This window comes from Rasamsonia byssochlamydoides (assembly GCF_041956645.1).
Source record: "Rasamsonia byssochlamydoides strain NRRL 3658 unplaced genomic scaffold VTN77scaffold_116, whole genome shotgun sequence".
Lineage (NCBI taxonomy): Eukaryota > Fungi > Ascomycota > Eurotiomycetes > Eurotiales > Trichocomaceae > Rasamsonia > Rasamsonia byssochlamydoides.
The window spans coordinates 2,715-18,099 of NW_027192499.1; the positions used below are offsets into that span (position 1 = coordinate 2,715).

General features: G+C 48.7%; 6 protein-coding genes across 6 annotated transcripts; 2 read left to right on the forward strand and 4 right to left on the reverse strand.

The window, feature by feature from the left end:
• Positions 1–1,737: 1,737 nt before the first annotated feature.
• Positions 1,738–2,932, forward strand: VTN77DRAFT_1054 (uncharacterized protein; the record flags this gene model as incomplete). Its single annotated transcript, XM_069416744.1, has 3 exons — positions 1,738–1,852; positions 1,946–2,231; positions 2,365–2,932. The coding sequence occupies 3 exons, from the start codon at positions 1,738–1,740 to the stop codon at positions 2,930–2,932; spliced, it is 969 nt and encodes a 322-aa protein (XP_069273083.1).
• A 247-nt stretch (positions 2,933–3,179) lies between these two features.
• On the reverse strand, positions 3,180–7,278 carry VTN77DRAFT_1055 (uncharacterized protein; the record flags this gene model as incomplete). The annotated part of the gene is made up of 6 exons (XM_069416745.1): positions 3,180–3,197; positions 3,253–3,619; positions 3,673–3,980; positions 4,077–7,047; positions 7,101–7,194; positions 7,248–7,278. The coding sequence occupies 6 exons, from the start codon at positions 7,276–7,278 to the stop codon at positions 3,180–3,182; spliced, it is 3,789 nt and encodes a 1,262-aa protein (XP_069273084.1).
• A 462-nt stretch (positions 7,279–7,740) lies between these two features.
• Positions 7,741–8,705, reverse strand: VTN77DRAFT_1056 (uncharacterized protein; the record flags this gene model as incomplete). Its single annotated transcript, XM_069416746.1, has 3 exons — positions 7,741–8,317; positions 8,372–8,419; positions 8,479–8,705. The coding sequence occupies 3 exons, from the start codon at positions 8,703–8,705 to the stop codon at positions 7,741–7,743; spliced, it is 852 nt and encodes a 283-aa protein (XP_069273085.1).
• A 162-nt stretch (positions 8,706–8,867) lies between these two features.
• On the reverse strand, positions 8,868–9,761 carry VTN77DRAFT_1057 (uncharacterized protein; the record flags this gene model as incomplete). Its single annotated transcript, XM_069416747.1, has 1 exon — positions 8,868–9,761. The coding sequence occupies one exon, from the start codon at positions 9,759–9,761 to the stop codon at positions 8,868–8,870; it is 894 nt and encodes a 297-aa protein (XP_069273086.1).
• A 626-nt stretch (positions 9,762–10,387) lies between these two features.
• VTN77DRAFT_1058 (uncharacterized protein) lies at positions 10,388–11,367 on the forward strand (the record flags this gene model as incomplete). Its single annotated transcript, XM_069416748.1, has 2 exons — positions 10,388–10,463; positions 10,547–11,367. 2 exons carry the CDS (start codon positions 10,388–10,390, stop codon positions 11,365–11,367), a joined length of 897 nt encoding a protein of 298 aa, XP_069273087.1.
• A 1,032-nt stretch (positions 11,368–12,399) lies between these two features.
• VTN77DRAFT_1059 (uncharacterized protein) lies at positions 12,400–14,329 on the reverse strand (the record flags this gene model as incomplete). The annotated part of the gene is made up of 4 exons (XM_069416749.1): positions 12,400–13,164; positions 13,223–13,800; positions 13,853–13,980; positions 14,076–14,329. The coding sequence occupies 4 exons, from the start codon at positions 14,327–14,329 to the stop codon at positions 12,400–12,402; spliced, it is 1,725 nt and encodes a 574-aa protein (XP_069273088.1).
• Positions 14,330–15,385: the final 1,056 nt, after the last annotated feature.

A 15,385-nucleotide genomic window follows, 5' to 3' on the forward strand; every position in this document is an offset into this window, starting at 1 on the left:
TTTTTTTTCTTTTTGATTTGATTTAATTGATTTGATTAAGCTCCTTCGGAGAGAGAGAGAATAAATTGCTTTCTGAAAGCCCTACAATAATTTGATAGTGATAGCTATAAAAATCAACACCGTGATGATCATTGTAGTTCCCTCTTGTTACACAACAGTCAATGTTATTCTCATTATCGATCCACCCACCCATCCATCCATCCATCAGGGCCCGTTGATTGATGTCAACCGGAAAAGGTCCAACTGCTAAAAGGTAGTTGTCAGGGCACCTCTTTTTTTGTTGAGTGGAAGATTTCTGACAATTGATTATTATCATTAATATGCCGGTATAGTTTAATTTATTTGACATTATTTATTGCTGGAGTGTGTCCTTTTGTCACGTTGATAGATAGGTAGGGAGATATCTAGAATAGAATCAACATTAACCCCAACATCAGCAGAAGTGAAAAAAAGTACTGTTATATCCTGGCCTGAAAGTACGTAAAACATGTCAGCCCCTAGGAGTCCTCGGTTATGGTGGTCTCACCCGTGTGAACCAAGCAAAGAATAAATACACGAGACAAAGGAAGGAGATGAGAACTGATCGGCCGCCATGGCTTTTTGGGGATTAGAATCAGCCTGTTTCTCATCTTCTTGATCTTCTCCTAATCACTGTTATTCCTTCATGTCAGACTAGGTGTTCTAGTCAAAATTCAATTGTTCTATCGTCTTCGTCTTCGTCTACAAAAATATATAAATTTTTAGGGATTGCGTCTAGTTCATATACCATTACTCTTTAACTATTATTATTATCTTTACAGATCTATAAAAATAGAATATATTTTTAGTCAATACCTAAAACTTTAAATAATATTTATAACTAGAACACCTAGAATTTTAACCTTTTTTTTTAGTTATGAAGTTAGTACTGTACGATATAAATTTACAACCTCTTTATTTAAACTATTGTAATAGAAGATCTACTTATTATTTTTATTTTTTAAAAATTTTATTAAATAGTAGCTATTTATTAATTGTTAAAACATGGAAGTCAATAATTTTATCACATAAATTTTCGTGACAGCAGAAACTTTCGCATTAGTACTATACTATACCTGAATCAATGTCAAGACTCAACCTCAAGAACAACAGAAATAAAGAAGGCACTGCTATTTTTATAACTGAACAAAAAAAAAGGTACTCGACTCTTTATGTACTGATAGTATGGCTATCTACCTACCTGCCTCCTGAAACTAAAATAGAATAGGTAACCTGTATTAGGCTATACTGAAGTATACCGTCGAACCCGGTAACCCTTCAACTCTATCGTCATTGCCCGTTGATATATATATATATATGCTACTACTACTTTATTGCAGTGTCATAGGACCATAACATGACTCACTCATTCCATTGAGCCAGAAGAGAGAAAAAAAGACACCCAAGAATAGAAGAATGACTTTACCTTGACCCATTTCATGATGATAGATGGGAGACCTGATTGACTAGGTACTGTAGATCAAACTGAGCGAGAGCTGACCTAAGCTGAACTTAAAAAAAAAAGAAAAACAAAAAATTATTAACCATATCTGGTGTCTGGTGGATATTAAACTCATAACAATGAATAATGCCTATCGAAGGATCAGTTATTTATTATTCCTAAGAACATCACTGATTCTTCTTCAAGCTTCAGGGAAAAAAAAAAAGTTTCTAAATCGTTTTAGTTGCGGCAGTGATAATGAAAGAGAAGAAGAAGAGATGGAGACAAAAGAATTCACCTACAAAAAGGGCAATGAAGGAGAGAATCTCCTAGCAGATGTACACTGGAGGAGAGGGTCGCCGGAGACAAAAACCAGACGGGGGCATCCTATCGGTAAGTAAGCAGATAAATAAATAAATATGAACAATCTAAAAAAAAAAATCAATCCAATTCCATTTTTTACTAAGGTATACTAACGCCCTACAGTCCTCGTCTTTCATAGAGGCGGCTTCGTCCTCGGCTCGAAATCGATTATTCCCCTCCCACAGCTCTCCGCACTGACAAAACTGGGCTTCCTCGTCGTTGTGCCCAACTACCACCTCTGTCCGCAGATCGGTGTCTTTGACGGCCCCATGACTGATTTGAGGGACTGCCTCATCTGGGCTGTGACGGAGTTGCCGGCTCTGTTGGAGAAGGAGGATGGCGTCGGGGACGACGACTTCAAGGTCGATGCGAGGACGGTCATTACAATGGGGCATTCGGCAGGTGGGGGGTTGGCGTTGAGGATGGTGAGTAGTTAGTTACTTTCCTATCGATCTCTTCGGTGCAATACCTGTGTGCTTTTTTTTTCTTTTTCTTTTTCTTTTCGTTGTGTGTTTTGATATTTCTCCAACGTCACGACACAGGCATCCATCTCCCTCACTCCCAGTCCCCATCACAGCCGTACTAGACTTCTATGGCGGGAAATACTACTCCGATCCGAGCTGGCACTCGCCGAATCCGCTGTACGTGAACGCGCCGCAGACATGGCCGGACGACGATGACGACGAGTACATCAACCGCATCTACGACGGACCGCAGGTATCCTCTGCAGATCACTACCTGGGCAAAGAGACTCCCCCGCCAACCCGCGATGCCTGGCTGACGGCACAACTGAAAAGGGGGACGTGGTTGGCACAGGTCGTCAAAGACGGGGATTTCGATCGCGTCGATGCTGCGAAGGGCTTCCGGGCTGAGTTCCCTCCGACGATGTTTGTTCACGGTACTGGTAATACTTTCACCGAGAGCCGGATTAGCGAGCGTGCTCATGCGGAGTTAAAGTCGTTGGGAGTTGAAACGGAGCTCCTGCTTGTGCCTGGGGTGCAACATATGTTTGACATGTTGCTGAAGGAGGAAGATGACATCTTCAAGGACTACGTGCTGAGGGGGTTTAAGTTCTTGGCTGAAAAGGCTGGATTACAGAGTCAGGAATAAAATAGCTTCCCGGCACAGGGATCAGTGATAGCCCACTTGTACACTGGCGTAAGACGATCAACTCGTTGAACTTGTATCAATATCAGCAAATAGAGGAATCAAATCTCCGCTTCCTTCTCAGTCGTCCATTCATAACAAACAGCCACTATAACTCCCTTACAAAGAGCCGCGAAAAAGAAAAAAAAAAGAAAATGAACACCTAATACAGACAGCCAGACAGCCAGACAGCCAGAATTTAAAGGCGCAATTAGCGGTATTTGCGAAGCTGTCGTTAAGGTTAGTCGATGAACTGTTGACACAGAGTGCTGGGGGAAACTCACATCCAGGGTCAACGCCTTGCTGCTATTTTCCGCCTGGTCGCGATAAATTCCAACCAAGGTCTCGCTGAGCTGGAAGAGCCCTGACTTCAAACTGATGACAATAAACTGCATGCCGGGCGCCGCATGGTCGCGGATATAATTGGCAATCCGGGCCACATTGGTATTGTCCAGCGCAGCGTCCACCTCGTCGAGCACGAAGAATGGTGATGGTTGGTACGAGTGGATGGCAAAGAGAAGGGCAAGTGCGGCCATGGTCTTCTCTCCACCGGAGAGATGCTCCATATCACGGAACCGTTTCAGTGGAGGCATCGCGTGGTACTTGATGCCGTCGAGATAAGGCTCGTCAGAGTCCTCAATATCGAGGTATCTGTATCGCAATGGTCAGTGAAAAGTTTGCCGTAAATGACTGCTCAGACTTACGCCTGCCCACCGAGAGGGTAGTTCGGGCTTCTCGTCAACTCCCGGTAAATTGGACCGATCTGTTCCGAAATATGTGTAAACGCCTTGTTGAATAGTTCTGAACGCTTCCGCATCACAGCCTCAAAGTCCTCTTTCGCCTTTCTGGCGCGTTTCCGGGCCTCTTCAAAGTCTTTTTCTGTGCTGCGAAGTTTATTTTCGACGCTCTCAAGCCGCTCCATCGCTCGGGTGTTGGGCGCCATTTTGTCGAGTTCGCTGTTCAGCGATCTGATACGCTCTTGCAGCTCTTCTTCGACTTTGTCGTCCGCCGCCTAAGATTGTTTAGTCTCATGTAATGAACTCAACAAAGAAGGGGAAAAGGAAAAAAAAAAAGAAAAGAAAAGAAGGGAGGAGGGAAAGGTGTATACCTCCTTCAGAGTTTCACCCAACGAGTCGAAATCGACTTCAATACCGTAGTCCTGAACTGCCGGTGCCTGCATTCCAGTAGCATTGGCGTCCTCGTCAACATCCATTGCATCCGCATCCGTGTTCTGAACTAGATCATCAATGGGCAATTGATCCAAAGGAGCCGAGCCCTCCTTCAACGGTATATCAATGTTTTCGAGCTTGCAACGACGAAGAAGGGCATATCGATTGGAGGAGGTGCGCTGGATCTCGCCTTCTAAAGCATTAACTATCCTCAAGGTGTCTTCCACATTCTTAGCACGCTTCTGCAGCTCCCGTCGTTGCGCTGCCAGCTTCTCCTGCGATTCGGCATAAAGATCCTTTTGCTCCTCAAGGCGCTCTCTGAAAACTTCAAGTTCCGCGTTAAACTCATCCAAACGGTTCCGAATGCTGTCCTGCTCCGCTTTCAAGTCCTTGATAAGTTCTTGGTCTCGCTGGTGTTGCGCCTTCAAAGCGTTGATTCGGTCATCCGTAGCTTGTAGACGCTGCTTTTCGAAGCTGAGCTGGTTTTCGATTCTGCTCTTCTGAGTCGTGAACTCAAGCTTCTTCCGAGCGGCCTCTTCTTGCAAAGATCCTTGCTGGGCTTCATAATCCCGAATGTTCTCATACCCCAGCCGTCTGCAGAAATCGCCATAGACTTCATCTTCCACATTGCCAACTGAATTTTGGGACTCGCGGATAGCTCGATCAAGCTGCTCGAGCGCACGCTGCTTTTCGCGAAGTTTAGGTGTTATTTCTGCCAGCTGGCGCTTAGCGAAGTCAACTTCACTGCGCTTACTCTCGAGGTTTCTATCAAGCGCCTTCAGCTCCTCCATAGCGTACGCGAGGCGCTGCTCAAGTCCAACGAGATCTCCTTGTAAGGTCTCTTCTTCCGTACCCCGACGGTGAGCCTTTGGTAAGGCAGCCAGATCAGCGAGCAGCTTGTCCTTTAATTTATGGAGATTCTCCAGTTCAGACTCTTCCCAGCGTTTCGAGTTTTGCTGACCAGGCCCGCGACCACCAGTCATAAGACCGCCCTTGTGGATGACAGTGCCATCAAGGGTGACGGCCTTCGCATCCACGCCCTTCTCATAGCAGAGATATTTCGCAGTTTCGAGGTCGTCACAGACAATTGCATTTCCGCAGGCGTAGCTGATGGCTCTGGCAACGGAGTTGTCATAATCGACGGTCTCAATCGCTGGCCGCATCCCCCGATGCATACCCTTGAGGTTCGAGTTGAACGCTTTCACCTGGATAGTCTCCAGAGGAATGAAAGTTGCCTGACCGGCTCGTTGATCGCGAAGGTGCTGAATGCATTCCTTCGCAGTCTTCTCGTTGTCGACAACAATGGCATCGAAATGACGACCCAGCACAGTGCTCACGGCCTCGGCGTATTTCTTCTGCTTTGGCTTGCAGAGGTCGCTTACGCGGCCCTTGACTCCCGGGAAGATGCGCTTCAGCGTTGAAATCATCTCCTTCATTCGGATTTCCTTCTCATTCTGTTGCTTTCCATCGTCCGCTTCGAGCAACTTCTTCAGAACCACTTGGAGTTTCTCCTCCAATTCTGTTCTCATTTGAGAGACACGAAGGCGTTCCGAGGTGACAGCGTTCAACTCCTTTTTCTTACGGTCAATATCCTGAGAGGTTGTCTGAATTGTCTCATCGATCGCCGACCTGCGCTCTTCTAAGGTCTTGGTATCCGACTCCAAGCTCCGAAGCTGCCATTGGATATTTTCGAATCTGCTATTGAGATTGTTAACAGTTTCCGCGTCTGTCTTCCTTTGACGTCGCAGGTTGTCGAGCTTCAACTGCTCTGCTGAAGACCGCTTGTTGACCTCTTCTTTGAGCTTGTTGTATTCCTGAAGATCTGCTTCGCTCAGCTGGACGCCGGCCCTGCTCATCGTTTTCTCCCATTCCGATTCCCACTGAGCCTGGGCCTTCTCCACAATCTTGAGGTCTTTCTCAAGACGTTTTGCATTGGCAGCTTGCGCTTCACGCTCTTTGCTAATCTCGGAGATTCTTGAAGCGTACTTTTGGACCTTGCTGGAGGTAATCTCGATCTTTTCGTCAACGGGAACTAGTGAGTTCGTCAGATCCTCGATGTCTTTTTCCTTCTTCGTGATGCTTCGCTCCGCATTGGCGACATCTCTGCCCACTCTGGCATGCTCTTTCTTGGCCTCTTCTAGATTCTTCTCGTATTTCTCGACACCACGACGATATTCCTTGAGTTCATCTTGGTGTCGCTGAATTTCGGCGCTAGATTCATCAATCAGGCGCTGAAAATGGAAAAGCTTCCAGAGAATGTGGGTGATGATCGCCTGGTCACGCTCCTCGGCCTTCCTGGCATAGTTCTCCGCCTCTCGCTTTTGCTCCTGGTATTGCTTGATCTCCGAATTGATGCCTCTCCGACGATTGAGCTGGTAGGTCTGTTGTTCTGCAGCTTCTTCTTGTTCCGCTTTCAACCGTTCATATTCGGCCTTGTACTCCAGACTTCCTGAGATTTGTTCAATAAGACGAGTCAGGTCTTTCGGTGATTGCGACGCGATTGCTTCAACATCACCCTGGAATACGAGGAAGTTGCGCGCTTTGATGAGGATGTTTTCTGCCTCCAATGCTTCGTTGTATTGCTGGGCTGTCACAATGCGATCGTTGATGCGATACTCGCTGACACCCTGGCTTGTGATGGTTCTTTTCCATCGTTGCTCTTCTCCAGCATCGTCTTCGTACACGGCCATCACCCAAGCGGTCTTCGGGTCGTTGCTGTCTCCCGCCGCCTGAGAGTCTTCAACGTCGGAACCTTCCTGTGCATCGTCATGCTCCCCTTCCTTTGTAGCGGAACCATCCCCGTTGATTTTTGAGGTACGCAGCACGCGCCCACGATAGATGAGATCGCGCAGATTCGAAGACCGAAGATGCGAAGATTTGATGCCTAAGACGAACGAGATCGCGTCCATACTACGTCGCGTCAGAAAGGCAGGAAACAGACAAGATGACAATCCCCGACTCACGAATTCGATTTCCCAGACCCATTGGGCCCGATGATGGACGTGAAGTACGCATCTCCGAAGAGCAGGACATGGTGGCCCTTATAGGACTTGAAGTCTGTTGAAGCGGTCAGCGACTCTGATAAACAGCTTGAGTGAGGGGAGTATTACTGAATAGCTCGAGCCGAACCAGCTTCCCCATCTTTGCGACGCCACAGCTGCAAAGCTCCAAACGTCGATCACGATGTCAATGAGGAAAGCAATGTTGAGGGGTACACGCTGGGATCGCGCGTCTCGGAGGAAGTCGACAGACGCGCTCAGGTTGCGAATGAGATCTTGGCGGGCCGCGGGCCGACTCCGCTTGTATCACGTGATTGGCCTTTTGCGCTCACTTGTGGTTCGCCAAATGAAGTCAGATTAACTACTATGGAAATCGTATCTACACGCCAGGCACACGCAGCTAAAGCTATTCAGAAGTTTCTCCAGGTCATCTGCTATTGAAACTGCTATTGAAATGGACGTTTGTACGGATTTTCGGGTGTCTTTGTCAATCAGGAATCTAATTTCAATATTGGTATCTTCACAAACTTTCGCAGCAAAAAACATGTGACACAAAGTCGTGAGCGCGCCTTTAAAGACATGGATTGCAGGAACCTTCGATAATTCAATTCTCAGAAATGTAGTGAAGTCTGGACTTCTGACGCCATGTTTTCTCCTGAAATTTGGCCAACGACTGCACGCTGAACAGGATTTGGAGATAGATAGGGGCCATCAGCTGCCAGTCCTCCTTTGACGGGATCAGAGTGTTGTTGACCAAGCCTATGGCGATGGCGTCCATCGTAAAGTTTCTCAGCATGGAGTCCGGCAAGGTGTTCTCAGCAACCCACACCGCTTGCTCGGGAGTGAAATAGCAGCGTGATGCATTCATGGCGTAGATCTTGTCGAATGCAAAGACCTGGAAGCGGTGCGATCCCAACTTGTCCCCGAGGACGTAGGCGCGCAACAACAGGGGAAGCGACGTTGTGGTGAAGGATCCCGAGTAGATCCACTGCACAAAGAGCGAGAAGACCTCGTTCGCTTCGTCCTTCAACACGACTTTCTTCTCCCTGCCCTCCCGGAAAAGACTGTTGATGGCAACTTCGAAGAAGCTCGAGTGGGTGCAGAGAAGTTTCTTGTGAATGGACCAAGGAGCGGCATTTTCACCGACAACGACATCGATCAGCTCTTTATCCCCCGAGATACTGCGGAATCAATCAGAAACAGTAATATGGGAGGATATAGCCAGGGCCACCTACGTCCACATCGGATTGTTCGTCTTCAACTTCAAGAGGGTCTCTTCAGGGCTGAGCTCTGGTTAGTAAAGGCACAGTAACGAGAAATCATGTGTCTTGGGCAGGCTCACTACTCTGCTTTCCACTCCGTCTCCCATTTCCATTCTTCGTAACTCGGCTCCTCGGTCGTGGGAATAGGGTCGCTGGGTGGGGCCAGCATTGAGGTATTTCTCGCAGTCAGTCGCGTTGACCCCTCGCCATATCGCCTTGGAGATGCTTCAGATGGATAATAGAATTGCTCTCCAATGCGGCCAAATGGCGTGTCCAACTGAGAGAACCATCGAAAATCGGTCTCCATCAGTGCAGTCGTACTGTTTTTTATATCGATTTAGTATACGGTGTATTGGGTTAAGAGAAAATTGACAGAGTATTTCAGCAAGAAAAAAATACAAGTACAAAAAACAAAAACAAAACGGGCCTAGTTATGCAATGGCAGACATTCTGTGTAGGAAATCCTGCGTTACTTGTACTTCACGGCAACGGGATTGCCCACAAGTAGCAGGTCATTGGAGACGAAGCCGTTTGCATCCATTCTAAATGCACCCTTCTGTCCCTGCACTTCAACAAGGATGAAATCTTCCTGCGTGAAGATCTGCCGTACGGACTGGAAAAATCGGAAGAACAAGTAATTCAGCTTTTTGAAGGGAGCCCTGAAGAAGCTGATCTCAGATACAGACTTCTGACCAGACGCCGTTACTTGACCCTCGGGAGTCACACGGGCAGGGTCGACGACCAGTTGGCGAGAGAAAGCCACTTGGCGCGGTAAGACGTCGATCTGCCAGGGCTTGCGGAAGGGAAGCATTCGTCGGATGGAGAAACGGAGGTACATTGCCCCATTGAGATGCACGGCCGTCACAGCTTTGATCAGCCGTGAGGCTCTCGCTACGAAAATGGTGCCCAGGATGCTCATGATAACGCATATGCCCCCGACGAGAGTCTGCAGCCACATCGGCAGCCGCGCCCTTGGATCTCGAAAGGTGATGTGAGAATTGTAAACAGCATAGCTGAAGGCAAAAGCCCCAATGCTATAGGCTCCGAAGATGTAACCTCGGTGCGATGGAGCTTCGTAAAGCACGACGCTTCCAAGCTTGGCAACTTTTCTCTCCAATTTCCCCAGGCCTTCGGGTCGTCTGCCGGCAAACTTCAAAGTTTCCTCATTCGCATCAGGGATTTTGAGACGCGCTGAGGACTTTGGTTGTGATGCGACGCGATTTGCGATAGAATTGGCATATCGAGCAGCTTGAGAGGAAAAGGATCGCGGGGATGAGGGTCGAGAATAGAAATATAACAACTGAAATGACCCTCTAGGGCAACTCTGCAGGAACGACTGAAAAATAAAAGACCTAGAAAACATTATGACACGTACCTAGAAGTTAAGTAATGTTAGCAGACTCTTTATAAAGAGGCTATTAGCAGGTAACAGCAATGGTATTGGAAAAGTTGAGGGTGGACGTTCAGCATGTAACGGAAGTTGGATGAGGGTGGGAGATAGGAAATAAGTGAAGGAAGGAAAGAAATGAGATACTCACTGTCTCGCTGCTTGTAAAGTAGCCCGATTCATCACTCACTCAGCTGTTCTGCCTGCGACACGCAGCAATCGCGACTGTTCAGTTGTTGCTCTGGGGAGCGTCGCGGCTCAAAAATATTCCTTGGCCGGCGAAGCTCCCCCAACCGCTAACGCTCACCGGAAGAAGCCGATAAGAATAACCTATTAACCTCTCTCCTCCGAATAATACTCGCAGCTCTTCTCTTCTCAACAAGTGAGTATCGCCAGAATTTCGTCTTCATGGCTATCATCAATTGAGGACTACAGTCCATCCTGTGCCGGACTAGTCGAGTCGAATATACGCCTCCACTGTGAACGCAGTGGGAACCGTCGCAGATCGGGCCGCTGTTCTTTCCGGTCTCGATCGGGTTGAGCAACTGTTCAGCATCCTCGCAAGAGAGACCTTGAGGAACTACATATAATTGCTTTTCAAGATGGCATCCAGCTTGCCATTGCGACGGCTCCCAGTTGGGATCGCGCGAAAGCAGGTCAAAATAGGCCCCGCCAGACGTACGTCTATCAAGCTGTCTATGTAATCATCCATCAACGAGCTACACATGGCAGATGGCTAACGAAGATCGCAACCGAATTAGGCTTCCAATCCACCTCTGCGCCTCAGACGCAGAACCCCGTCTACCCCCTCTACCCGTCCGTCCAGCAGCTTCTCCATGAAAAGGGCATTCCCGACTCTGAGATCTCCAAGATTCCCGCAACGGGGCCCAAGGGTCGTCTTCTCAAGGGAGATGTCCTCGCATATCTAGGGGCTATTGCGGCAGACTATCCGTCGACGCAGGCTGCGCGCATCGCGAAGCTATCGCATCTGGACCTTAGCAACATCAAACTAGCAGCTGCTCCAGCGAAGCCTGCAGAACCCGCACTGGCAGCCGAGGAGGCAGCAGCTCCTGCGCCTCCCGCAGAGACGTCAGTGGCGGTCTCAATCTCTCTGGCTTCAGTGCTCTCCGTTCAGAAGAAAATCAAGGAGACCCTGGGCGTAACGATACCGCTATCAACCTTCATCGCGCGCGCCGCGGACATCGCAAATGACGACCTGCCCCGATCTCCGCTCTCCAAACCCACAGCCGACGAGCTCTTCGATGAGATCCTCGGCGCAAGCCCCGTTCAGACGTCGCGAGGAGATTACATTCCCGAAATCAACGCCGTGCCCCTCTCGGAAGTCGAGTCCTCTGCTTCCGTGAAGAAACCTGTCAAGGAAGACATTATCGATTTCCTCGCAGGAAAGGCGCCCAAGCGGGCTGCTACTTCTCCGGTGGCATCTAAGCCTGCTCCTTCTTCTGACTCAACAGTGAACGTATTCAGCCTCACCGTTCCTGTCGGCGAGGAAAGGCGGGCAAAGGCGTTTTTGGACCGGATCAAGACCGTATTGACTGTTGAGCCTGGAAGGCTAGTCTTGTGAAGTGAAGGAAGTCTCTTAATTAATTTCAATATAGACTAAGTCTAAAAACTACGTGATATACATACCGGCTATTGAGATTTCCATTTATCATTTATCCTAGAATATGATAGGATAGGATAGGATTCATTCACCTTTGCGCTGCGCTCTATTTTTAATTAATGGATTACATGGATTGGGGAAAATGAATCATTTTTTTTAATTACTCATTTGCATTATTCTATGCTTGGCTGGGGAGGCATTATATTCTGCAAGCAAGCAAGGAAAAAAAACATAGCAAGTAGCAAGTTCCTTGCAGCATTGAATTAATTAATTAAATTTTTGCCCCTCCCAACCTAAGTCTTAGTCTCGTGTGAAGTGAAGTGAAGTGAAATGAAAGCAAGGTGAATGAAATTCATGATCGTGTCATCGTCAAAGTCGGGAGCGAAAAGCAATAAATAAATAAGCAATAATATCACCAGGAAAGAAAAAAAAAAAGTCCCAAGCAAAGCAAGCTAGCAAAGCCCTTCAATTAATAATTTGCCGGTCCCAGTCCCAGTTCCCCAACCACAACCACAGCACCATATAGAATAGAATAGAATAGATAGATAGATCATGATGCTGGTCTGTCCGAACGCCATGAGCGCCGCATCGCCATCGCCATAGGTATGTAATGTATACCGGATGCTGTTACGAGCAAAAAGGCAAAATATGATAGAAAAAAAAAGGCACAAGAAGATACCACCGACAATCGAATACCGATACATGTAGGGAGTAAAAAACCTCAGTGTCCATCTCTGAAATAGAATAGCGGAGGCCACCCGGCAAGATGCCAAAATAGATGAAAAAGAAATACCGCGCGAGAACTCTCGCATACGCCGAGCCTGCAGAAACGCCATCGAAGACCGAGCCGACAACGCCGAATTGAATGCACCATATCATGCAAGCAGCTGCTGAAACAACCAGGAAGTTCAAAGGCTGGTACGAAATGTCGTGACGGTCATCAAACACAAGGCAAAGAAGGCGAATAACATGAGTTATTAGCTGATGGATCGATCACCGTATCGTGCCCCATTCAGCTAGCTTGCTGCCCTCCCGCCCTCGATCTCTCCCCGACTTCTTGTTGAAGATTTTCCAAAATCTCAACGTCTCGTCGCCGGCTCCCGTGACGATCGTTTGGCCATCCGGGCTCATTGCCAAGTAGAGCACACGGAACGTATGGCCAGTCAGGGAGACGATCTGTTCCATGCGGGGATATTTCCAGATCACGATTTGATTTTGACTGTAACCGTGCGTGCTGATGATCTCGTCCGAGTTTTTCGACCAACCTAAATTGCACACTTGGCTGCCAGTATCGACTTCTTTGATCATCGTCCCGGTTGCGGTGTTCCAGAACTTGATCGTTCGATCGGCCGTTCCCCCTCCTGACGCAAGAAGATTATGTTGATGTGGCGACCAGGCAATTGCCTTTACTGCCGCGGTGTGTTCGGAGAAGCGGTGGAGTGGGGTCTCGTTCAGTTTATCCCACACAATGAGTTTGTTGTCATTTCCTCCCGACGCAAGCTGACCATCTTCAGTGTTCCATTTCAAGCCGCAAACTTCCTGCTTGTGTCCTGATAGCCGACGCAAATATTGTTCAGGAGAACGGACGTCGCGATGGAAAATTAGACGGTCACGAGATCCTGATGTGAGAATATGATCATTCCACGCCAGGGCGCCGACTCGATTCGTGTGACCGATCATCGTTCGAAGACGGCGACAGTGCTCGGCATCCCAGATCTGAACCAGGCCTTTTCCAGTGCCAATGGAGATATGGGTTCCCTAGACACAGTTAGCTCGAGGTAGATAGAAAAGTCGCTGGGGGATCTTTTTTTCCTACTCTTTGTATCCAGCTGACGCTGGTGACCGTGTCGTCCTTCAACTCACACAGCTTCGTAACTCTGCCAGATTGGGAATTCCACATGTAGACAGAATTACCCAAACCCACACCCAAGACGTTACTGCTACCCCAATCAACCAGATTGAGATAAAAGTCATCCTGTAGATCTGGAGCATCCAGAACCTTGTAGGGAACTTTGTTTACGTAACGGGGCTGCTTCCGCGGTGTTTCCAGAATGCGCTGGCTGTCGTAGCGGATCGGCGACAGACTGTACAGCTCTGATCGGACGTTCAAATTGGGCCCATGCTGGCTTCGAGGAGTTTTGGATGGGGTGGGCTGGCCAGACCCGGGACGGGGAGAGACATAGGTGAAGAGGTTCTTATGTGGCGTCGAGGGGGTGATGCTCGCGGGAGGAAGCGCCGCAGCGACATGGGAGGGGGGCGTATGGGATCGAGTGGGATCATAAATGGTGGTGTTGAAGTTTAATAAGGGATCGGATTCGGGGTCAGCTTGTGGCACCGTGTTGCCAAAGAGCTCACTTCTCAGGACTCGAGAATACGTTCGATTGGCCTCCTCGGCTGTAACTGCGGTCAGCTCCAAGATCAACATTGGACAATGGGGGAAACAAACTCTTCTGAAAGTGTAGCTCGCCATGCGGTGGTCGTCTTTTGGACTTTGACGGCGTCGACGGACAACCATCTTCGTGGAGTAGACTGTAGGTGGCTTGCAAATCTTGACCTTCACGGTTCGGGATGAACCTGTCAACACGCGCTGTCAGCGACATTCATTCAGATTTCCAAGGACCAGTATTTTCCAGTCCTGCGACAGTACTTGGGCGACAGGGGCGACTCACCTGTCACCATAAACTCTTTGCCTCTTCCGACTAGGACTGGCTCCAGGCGTGCGTTCACGCCGACGCCCGGCCTCATCGAACTCTCTCAGAGCTCTGGCAAGTGCTTCGGGATCGACAGGCTCGGAGGGCAGTCGAGACTGTGATCGGTGACTCAAAGATTCGGGGAAGAAGAGCGTCTTTTTCATCGGATGGCTCGGCGGGGTCCTGGATCCTGGAGGGGAGGCCATGTTCAATGCATTCCCAGAAGCCCTCATAGTTGGTGCAGTCGTTGATGCTCTGTCCCTAACGGACAGCTCCGATTCCTGTTCCTGCTCACCCATCGCTCTGGCAACAGTGTTTTCCAATCCCCCAAGCTGCGCGTATGCAGGGTTTCCTCAATATCCGGCCAAGCTGAAGGCTAGCGCTCACTAGGGCAATGGAGGGTGAAAGGCGACAAAGATTGCCCACAAGAGAAGAAAGAACAATCAGCTGCAGCGCTGAATGGGTGTGCCGAGAGTGTGAAGGATTGGTACGGCGCGGAAGGACGGTCTTCTTAGATCACAATGTTGTTTGTTGCTCTGCGCTGGGAGAGCAAAAGCGACAGCGACAGAACGAGAGTCTTGCCAGACCAAGGCTGATTGTGCGCAACAGGAGAGCCCTCAGACTTCATTTGAGCTCAGATTGAGCCAGCAGATGTCTTGTGAGGGAGAGGTTGTCAGTAACGATGGTTGCGGATGGTCAGTGATCGGGGCGCCCTTGGATCTCGGATCCCTCACTGGACATGCCTCAAACGGCAAAGTAGTCACGCGTCGGGTACGCTAAGCCGGACTGAGGAAGCCCGTGCCCGAAGGGGTCGATCAACTGTCGTCACGCTTGTCATCAAGCACTCTCCTCAGTCTTTGCAGTCCCCTGGCAAGGTTGTCTACAGCTACATAGGCATTATTATGTGTAGTATTACAATATCTAAAACCTTTCCAGGCAGTCAATAGCATTACAGCATTGGATGGTGATGAGAGTCGAGGGGTACTGAAGCTGTTGTTTACTTGGGGTACGTCGCGTCGCCAGCTTGGCTTTGACCTGCACGCGACTTGGGCGACAACACTGCACGTCCGCACCCTTTGCAGCCCAGCGTGCGCATTGGTGTTTGGAGGGGCCTGTTTGATCGACGCGAAACGCCCGCTAGATGATTTGCTTACCGCGCAAGTTGTCTACACTATCATGCTCTTATTGCATCTCCCTCTGCAGCACTGGCAACAATAATAATAATATCTTTATGCCCACATCACTGTCTAGCTAGGCAATTATTAATACCATTATTAAATAGAGATATG